The sequence below is a fragment of the Sinocyclocheilus rhinocerous genome, unplaced genomic scaffold (assembly GCF_001515625.1).
Source record: "Sinocyclocheilus rhinocerous isolate Xijiao unplaced genomic scaffold, SAMN03320098_v1.1 scaffold3227, whole genome shotgun sequence".
NCBI lineage: Eukaryota > Metazoa > Chordata > Actinopteri > Cypriniformes > Cyprinidae > Sinocyclocheilus > Sinocyclocheilus rhinocerous.
In genome coordinates, this window is record NW_015656021.1 from 27,610 (window position 1) to 36,953 (window position 9,344).

At 41.1% G+C, this 9,344-nt stretch overlaps 1 protein-coding gene across 2 annotated transcripts; it reads left to right on the plus strand.

Moving 5' to 3' along the window:
- The first annotated feature begins 192 nt into the window (after nt 1-192).
- On the plus strand, nt 193-4,432 carry LOC107719240 (dynactin subunit 6). 2 transcript variants are annotated; one of them, XM_016526616.1, is made up of 7 exons: nt 193-288; nt 1,117-1,181; nt 1,525-1,630; nt 3,583-3,671; nt 3,748-3,795; nt 3,872-4,014; nt 4,109-4,432. In XM_016526616.1, exons 1-7 carry the CDS (start codon nt 251-253, stop codon nt 4,205-4,207), a joined length of 588 nt encoding a protein of 195 aa, XP_016382102.1. In that variant the 5' UTR covers nt 193-250; the 3' UTR covers nt 4,208-4,432. The 2 variants fall into 2 exon arrangements, with proteins under 2 accessions (XP_016382102.1, XP_016382103.1); XM_016526617.1 differs by lacking the exon at nt 1,117-1,181.
- Nucleotides 4,433-9,344: the final 4,912 nt, after the last annotated feature.

Genomic DNA, 9,344 nt, shown 5'->3' on the forward strand with positions numbered 1-9,344 from the left:
GTGAGTGAGTGAGTGTGTGTGTGTGTGTGTGTGTGTGTGTGAGTGAGTGAGTGTGTGTGTGTGTGTGTGGGTGTGTGTTAGATCTGACTCTACAGCGGATCATCTGAAGAAGCGGCGCTGAACAGACATCATCGATCGCTCAGTGCTCAGGGAGCGGCGCATCATCGATCGCTCAGTGCTCAGGGAGCGGCGCATCATCGATCGCTCACAGGCGGCTCAGTCGAGCAGTGACGTCTTCGAGCGCGTGAAGATGGCGGATCCGAATGCAAAACAAACCGGGCAGAAAAGGTAAAAATGTTTTATATACAGCAGTTTGTCATGTTTTTATGGACACATCTCGCGAATGCAGCTGCAACTATGCCTATAATGTGGTACAGACTTTTGTATGTCATTAAAAATCAAAACAAATCCATATTAAATCGGACACACCCGGACAAACGTCATATTGAAATTGATATTAATAAATGATACCTGCATTTCTATTAACATGCATTATTAATGATCTAAGAGGAAAAGACCAGCAGCAGTTTCATTTACATTTATGATTATATGTTTATAATCGGGATGTTGGTGCCAAACTGCTCAAAGTCATTTCAGATTTATCATCACTGTTTATTCATGATCGAGAGTAAAAGTGTGTTTGTCTCTTGATTGTAAGTGAGTTAGTCAGATGCTCCCTACTGAGGGCCCTTCAGGTGATCACATGATTATGTGCTGAGTGTAATCACACAGTTAATTCTTTCTCACATTAATTACAAAGAGCGAAGCCTCTGGCGTGATGATCACATGTAATGCTACCTATCAGATTATGCTACCAACACTGTATTTATCCGACTGTAAGGGTAGGTTTAGGGTTGGTGTAGGTGTACATGTTAATAAAGCCTCACACCTTATTAATATCATGCTGGAAGCAAAATCTAATAGGTAGCACAAATCGTCAGAACACCGTCTCTGTGCTGCAACACTTTCTCCAGCAGTCTGTACATGATCAGAGATATTCGATGATGTTGTGTGTGTTTCAGTGTGAAGACGTGTTTTCTCCGTGGAGCTGATGTTGTGTGTGTTTCAGTGTGAAGACGTGTTTTCTCCGTGGAGCTGATGCTGTGTGTGTTTCAGTGTGAAGATCGTGGCGGGGGCTGTCGTGTGTGTGGAGAGCGACATCAGAGGAGACGTGACCATCGGTACATCCCTTCATTTCACTCAAAATAAAGCACTTCAAGCTTTCCGTCTCGGGAAATAATGCTTTTTTTGTTTATAGAGTAATGAAACACATATCTTTTATTATGGATTATAAAAACAGACAGTTGTGTTCCTGTCCTCTGATTGGCCGGTCCAGTGTTGCTATAGTAACGGGGACATGACATCACCGGATCTGCTAGTGCAGGACAATGAAATTATGAACATTTGTGTTAATATGTTTATGTAGAAATCGTTTGATCTAAACGATTAGACACAAGCTGCTGTGACTGAAGAACTAATAATCATGATCTGCTGTCTGAAAGAACGGTTCTGGTCTGGTTTCAGGAGCGAGGACCGTGGTTCACCCGAAGGCGCGGATCATCGCAGAGGCCGGACCCATCGTGATCGGAGACGGAAACCTGATCGAGGAGCAGGCCCTGATCATCAACAGGTCATGAAGATTCTCACATCGTTACAAACTCATTAAGACTTTCGTTCGTCTTGCAAACACAAATGAAGATGCTTTGAATGAATCCTGAGATTTCTGTTCTCTCCTTTGAAAGTCCATTCACCGCTTCAAATAAGTTCATAAAGACTTCATTAAAGTAAAATGGGATGATTTAATAAGTCTTCTTAACAGACACAATCACTTCATATAATGAGCAGATTTAAAGGGGTCATGAACTGCATTTTTTATTTAATAATGTTCTCTGAGATTCACTTATAATGTCAGTGTGGTTTTACGTCAACACATAACTGAGCAGTAATCGGCTGTTTTCTCTCCTGATTTTGAGCCTCTGCAGAACGCTCTGTTTTATAGGCGGGGCTCATTTAAGATTCACTGCTGTGATTGGCTGACAGTTTCTCTTATTAAAATAACAGACAGACGCTGCTGTGGCGTACTCTGAAAACAACATGTGTGTAAATACTGAGTTTATATCAAACGGTCTGGAACACAATGCAATAGTGGTGAAAGCAGGTGTCCATTATGACATTACTGTTGATCCGCTCTAGTCACTCAGAGCTGCATCAGCCTTTACTCTCAGTCTCTCCGAGAAGATCATAACACTGTCTTGTTCAAAAATTAATCCGTAGCAAAGTAAAGCAAACAAACAAGCAGTGTTTGACTGGTGCGATCTGGAGCTCTTGCTCATTTCCCCCGTGTTTACACCGAACTCTGGACGACAGAACCCATTATAATCTGCGATTCTGGCACGGATTGACACGACAAACCCCTGACAGTAAACTGACGCTCCGCTCTATTTCTGACACACAAGCATTCGCGCCGCTTCTGACCTGAAAGAGAAACTGATTCGTAACATGACGCAACAGATCGCGTCCGATCTAGATGTGTTCGGATCACAAGGAAGGAAATTCAGAGAGTAAGGGCCGTATTTTAATGATCTAAGCACAGGGTCTAAAGCGCACGGCGCAGCTGCACTTAGTGTCCGAATCCACTTTTGCTAGTTTAGCGACGGGAAAAACACATGGTCTACAAGTAACGTGCAGTAAACCAATCAGAGTCTCATCTCCCATCCCCTTTAAAGGCCAGTTGTGCTTGTCCTTGGCGGATTCGCTGTTTACACGGCAGAATTAGACTGAACGCTTCTCCAGAGAGGAAAGCTTCCATCTACGGGGCACAATAATAATCTCTTTCATTTTTAGTATCTGGCATGTTTGTGTGTGTGATAAGCAGAGTGTAGGCTCATATTACTAACGCGCTCTTTAATTAACAAAGAAAATATTGCACCATTGACTTTAGACCAGGTTTCAGTTGCCTCAAAATAGCACACCTGGTTTTCAGAGCAGCACGCCCATGAGCGCACAAATCAGCACAAATGCATTTGCTGTTTAAACAACGTGGCGCAGGACGTGAACATGATTACTGCGTCGGGCTGAAACTAGAAAAAACACTTGCGCCGGGTGCTTGATAGGGCCCTATTTTTCAGAGCTTACACTACAGTGTTTTGTGATCTTGTAATGGTTCTGTTGCTGGAGTAATCCTGTGTTTGCATCTCTCCTCTACTACAGGTGCGTATCGGTGGGTGGGGCTAATGTGGAATCAGTGGGCGGGGCTAAAGAGGTGGCGTTTAGTCACACTATTACATCATAAAGTGCACATTCCAAAATAAGCCGTTTTCTGAGCTTGGTTTCAATTAAAGCTGTTTTTAGACTAACGAGAAAGTTTTGAGTTTTGAAACTTGCAGGATGTTTTTATAATACCTTGACCAGTTAAATGTCAAAAGATCAAGGGAAATTTGATTTCTTAGTTCATGACCCCTTTAATTTATTATTATGAGCAGATTTTATTCTCATATAAGTTATGGGTTTGGGACGGCGTGAGGGTGAATATATAATGACAGAAACATCATGCGTGTGAAATCTCGTGGCGTTTGTGTGCAGCTATCCTGAAAACATGCTTCCAGACGCCGAGGATGTCGAACCTAAAACCATGAGCATCGGGATCAATAACGTCTTTGAAGTCGGCTGCGGTACGTCTTCATTTCAGCAGACCTTCGGCTCAACATGAAGCTTCTCTCAACTAATGTAACTTGAATTTGTTTTCAGTGTCTCAGGCCTTGAAAATCGGGGACAACAACGTGATTGAATCCAAAGGTGAGAGCGCGGCGTCTGAAAGGATGGAGTAGCGCAGGTAAAGCGCCGCTGATGTGTGTGATGTGTGTGTGTTCAGCTGAGGTCGGGAGGAACGTGATTTTGACCAGCGGGTGCATTGTGGGAGCGTGTTGTGCGGTGAACACCTGTGAAGTGATTCCAGAAAACACTGTGATCTATGGCTCCGAGTGTTTGAGACGCGTGCAGACCGAGAGACCGCAGGTAACACACACACACACACACACACACACACACCGTGTGTTTCTGATACACCTGAGAAACCTGCTGCTATTCTGACCGTCTCTGTCCTCTCTAGCCTCAAACGCTGCAGCTGGACTTCCTGATGAAGATCCTGCCCAATTACCATCATCTGAAGAAGACCGTGAAAGCAAGCTCCACTCCGGCGAGAAGCTGAAAGCAGCGCAGCCGAGGATCTCCGATGTAACGAGATCATGAGCACAGATCTGTTTCCTTCGGTCGCTGCATGCGATGCTTCTGTATTATTGTGTTGTAGGTTGTGCTGTAAGTTATTGATGACACATTAAATCCTCTTTCACATGTAGCTGGTGTCTCACTCTCTGTTTCTTGTGTTCTTTCATTTCTTCTCCACATGGTGGCGCCAAAGAAGCGAGTTAATGAAATGTTATTATTGTGGCACATATTTATTCAGCAGTTTAAAGGTTGTTGTTTTGAACATTATAGTTCTGATGATCGCTGATTATATAGAAAACAGGTTCTCATTTGATTGAATATGACAGTGTGTATAAATAGCAAACAGCGAGTCTGTGGGCAATAAAGGGCAGGTTAAACTTGAGACAGATGGCCTGTGCATCGTGCTTTGAATTGAACTTCTGATGTGAATCGACACTTACTCTGCATGATTTCTGTACACTTTAAACATTATGGGTGTTTTTTTTCCTGTTAGAGAAATATTTTAAATGTTTGTGGGAAACTTCTAATTCACATCACAAGCAGCATTTTATAAATGTATCACTCACCATTTGTTAGACGAGATGAAAAGAGTTTAACATTTTAATGGGTTGCACTTTATTTCGATGTTCCACTTTAGACCTTCTACTAACTACATGCCAGCTAACTCTCCGAGCATTTGCACGACTAGTTGACACCTAGTTGTAAAGTTATTTATAGGTAGTTGAATGGCTAAAGTGGAATATCAGAATAAAGTGTTAGTTTTTAATGTCAAACGTTTCAATGAAAATGAAAATGAGTTTTCCTGTAAATCAAGAACAGAGACGTGCTCGAGCGCAGGAGTTTAATTTCATATTTCTGCCCCAGAATGAACAATACCAGCAGCTCGGAGGAAGAGGTGAGTTACTATTTACTTAAGACTAATGAAAATCATCAACTCCATGTTGGTAGCTAATTAATGGATGCTGATTTTAACGACACGCTTCAGTACTGTGTGTGAGTGATCAGATCAGATGAGTTTCTGCATTCTGACACGAGGGACACTAATCTGCAGAAAGTGAAAACTCTGAAGCGTTGTGTGCTGGTGATGTAGAATAAGCTCGTTCAGAGATGTTTCGGCATCAGCTGCACCTGTTTCTGGTTTTTCTGCAGGGCAGGACTCAAACCCAGAGAGCTTTACCTGGTATTCAGGCCTTTTCAGGTGCGTGGAGAAGCTCATGTGTGTTGGATCTGAATCCGTGAGAGACAGACATTTAAATGTGTTTTCCTTACATTACTGAAATTAAATTACTGTCAACATGAACTGCGTTTCATTTTTGATTCTCTTCATTAGGGTTATGAAGGCTCCTTATTCAAATGTACCTGTAAGCAGGTGAGACATATCAATGATTCCTCCATGTAAATGAATCACAAGTATGTAATGCATATTATACCTACATGACTTATTAATATTCTCACTGGACCCTTTTTACTGTTCCAGGGATTTCTAAAGTGGTCATAAAATCATCCTAAACTGTGACGAACTCCGCTGTTATATTAGAAGCACAGCCACAGCGATGTTAACTAGATAAAGAAGGTCGTCCAGACTAACTTTGATGTTGGTTTGAGAAAGCCATGCAGTCTATCAGACAGAAGAAGGTGTTCTGCATGGTTGCTAAGAGTTTGACATGTTGCTATGTGGTTGCTAGGGTATTCTGAGTGGTTGTCAGGTTGTTGCTATTAGGGTATTATGAGTGGTTTTCAGGTGGTTATTGTTATGTGGTTGCTAGGGTATTCTGAGTGGTTGTCAGGTTGTTGTTATGTGGTTGCTAGGGTATTCTGAGTGGTTGTCAGGTTGTTGCTATGTGGTTGCTAGGGTATTCTGAGTGGTTGTCAGGATGTTGCTATGTGGTTACTAGGGTGTTCTGAGTGGTTGTCAGGATGTTGCTATGTGGTTACTAGGGTATTCTGAGTGGTTGTCAGGTTGTTGCTATGTGGTTACTAGGGTATTCTGAGTGGTTGTCAGGATGTTGCTATGTGGTTGCTAGGGTATTCTGAGTGGTTGTCAGGATGTTGCTATGTGGTTGCTAGGGTGTTCTGAGTGGTTGTCAGGTTGATGCTATTAGGGTATTCTGAGTGGTTGTCAGGTTGTTGCTATGTGGTTGCTAGGGTGTTCTGAGTGGTTGTCAGGTTGTTGCTATTAGGATATTCTGAGTGGTTGTCAGGTTGTTGCTATGTGGTTGCTAGGCTATTCTGAGTGGTTGTCAGGTTGTTGCTATGTGGTTGCTAGGGTATTCTGAGTGGTTGTCAGGTTGTTGCTATGTGGTTGCTAGGGTATTCTGAGTGGTTGTCAGGTTGTTGCTATGTGGTTGCTAGGGTATTCTGAGTGGTTGTCAGGTTGTTGCTATGTGGTTGCTAGGGTATTCTGAGTGGTTGTCAGCTTGTCGCTATGTGGTTGCTAATGTGTACTAGGTGGTTGCTAGGTTATTCTGAGTGGTTGTCAGGTTGTTGCTATGTGGTTGCTAATGTGCACTAGGTGGTTGCTAGGGTATTCTGGATGGTTGCTATGAGGTTGCAAGATGGATGCATTCTGAGTAGATGCAAATTACAAAACGTCATTCGACATAATGATCTGAGTGAACCTGACGAACACGTCTGTCGCTGCAGTGAGAAATGTGATTTATGTTTTCAGAAAACCGTAAGTGTGATCAGTTAGAAAATATATAACACATTAAAGACAGGAATGAATACACGACACAACTTTTGCCCAGATTTTAGTCCCAGTCAAGTGTGTGACGTACGGTGAAGTCTGTTGACTTTCTCAAGTAACTTAACTCATATATATATAAACTAACTAGATCTGTCTGTGAGTAGTCTATATGTGTGTGTGTGTGTGTGTGTTAATGATTCGCTAATGATGTTTGTGTGATGAATGTGTGTTGCAGGTGATGCTTTTGTTCATTGTTCTCCAGAATGGATGAAAAATGGGTCCAGGACCCTTTTATTTGTCAACATCAAGATTTTACATTTACATTTAGTCATTTAGCAGACGCTTTTATCCAAAGCGACTTACAAATGACAATAAAAGCAGTCAAAACTAACAAAACAGCAACAATATATAAGTGCAAATGACAAGTCTCGGTTAGCCTAACGCAGTACACGTAGCAAGGTGTATATATATATATATATATATTATACACACACACACAAACAAAGAAGAACAAGTAGATAGAATAGAAAAAAATAGAAAGCTAGTGTTTGTTTTTTGTTTTTTTTTAAATAAAGAATAAAAAATTTAAAAAGATAAATATAGATAAAGTAGAATTAAAATAGAATAGAAAGTGTTAGAGTTAGAGGGTCAAATAAAGGTGGAACAGATGTGTTTTTAGTCGTTTCTTGAAGATGGTTAAGGACTCAGCTGCTCGGATTGATTTGGGCAGGTCATTCCACCAGGAGGGAACAGTTAATGAAAAAGTCTGTGAAAGTGATTTTGTGCCTCTTTGAGATGGCACAATAATACGCCGTTCACTTGCAGAACGCAAGCTTCTAGAGGCACATAACTCTGAAGTAATGAATTTAGGTAAATGGGTGCAGAACCAGTGGTGGTTTTGTAGGCAAAACAAATGAAAAATATAACTATTTAATGTGGAGTCTAAAATCTGTGAGTTTAAAATCTGTTTAAAATAGTTTTAGATCGAGTTTAGCTAGTTACTCGGCGAGCCTGAAAAGACGCTCAGGACAGTTGACGGGCCACTGCTGCACATCGTCACTAAAGCTTATCATTTGCACGTGTTTTTAAGCCTTGCCAATTTAAACACTCAAAAGAGTTTAAAGCATTCAAACTCAACGGAGTGCTCGCGCTGTGTTCGGTGCGCACGCAGAGAGCCGCGTCTCACTACAGGAACACCGAACCGAGTTCTCCTTCGTGTCCTCCTGCACCTGAACGAACAAATACAAATCACAGTTTAAACATGCAAACAGAAAAAGATGTGAAAGAGCCCAATACAGCTCCCACAGGGCGCACGCAGAGAGACGCGTCTCAAAGCGCTTGCACACCGAATGTGCCTCTTCTCGCTCTTGTACCGACAAATACTTACAAAATTATGTCAAAATACCCGTCTTGGAGAGTATCCTCGAAAAAACTGTCGGTTATGTCTTAAGTGAAAGTAAACAGTGGAGAAATAAATCGAAATAAATAAGTCTCTTAAAGTGACTGCGCCTAATTTACTAGCTGCTGTAATGTTAATCCAAGAAAATGAAAGAAAGAAAATCACTGAAGACTGAATTACTTTGTAGTTTTAACAAGAATTAATCCACAGTCAAACCAACAATTATTCAGACACCAGATATAATTTTTGATATGTTTTTACTAGTGGGTGCAGGACACTAGGCCTATAGTTCATTTATGTCAGTGAGGAGAGCAAAATAAAGTGAACTGTGACATACTATATCCAAACATTCTTCATACAGTGGATTACCAGTAAAACTGATAAAAATAAATAAATTGGGACCAAACATTATTCAGACACTTTGAGCTGAGCGTGTTTTGCTTAAGTGTTTTTCTTCAATTGCTAATGTGAACTTTTTACACCACAGACTGAACAAAGTTAAGCATTGCTTGGTAATTGTTCAACAAAGCATTGATAGTTGTGTAAATATTGTCATACTAACAGTTGTCTGAATTTTTGGTTGATTGTAATCCATTAAAGTTATCTGACATTATCAAGATTAATTTGTTCTGACACAGTTTAACTCTGAGTTCTTCTCATATTTTATTACCATTTTCTAAACTATAGCAAATAAACTGTGATAATGTGAGAAATGTTGAAGGTGTCTGAATAAATGTTGTTTTGACTGTATATGTAATTTTTACAGTGAAGACTATGCAGTGCTATTTTACATTTGATTAATCTGTTTCTGTACCGGGACACCTGCAAACTTGAACAAACTTAAACATTGTGTAAATAGCACAAATAAATAAATGGAACGAACATACAAATGAAAGCATTTCAAACAGGGGCCCCACACTCCCCAGCTGCGGCCCTGAGCGTAGTGTTAGTGTAAGGGGCCCGATCGCTCCTCAGCTTCACTCCTGCAGTGCAGATAACAGTGCATTTGTGTCTCTGTTACTCATTAGCGCTCAT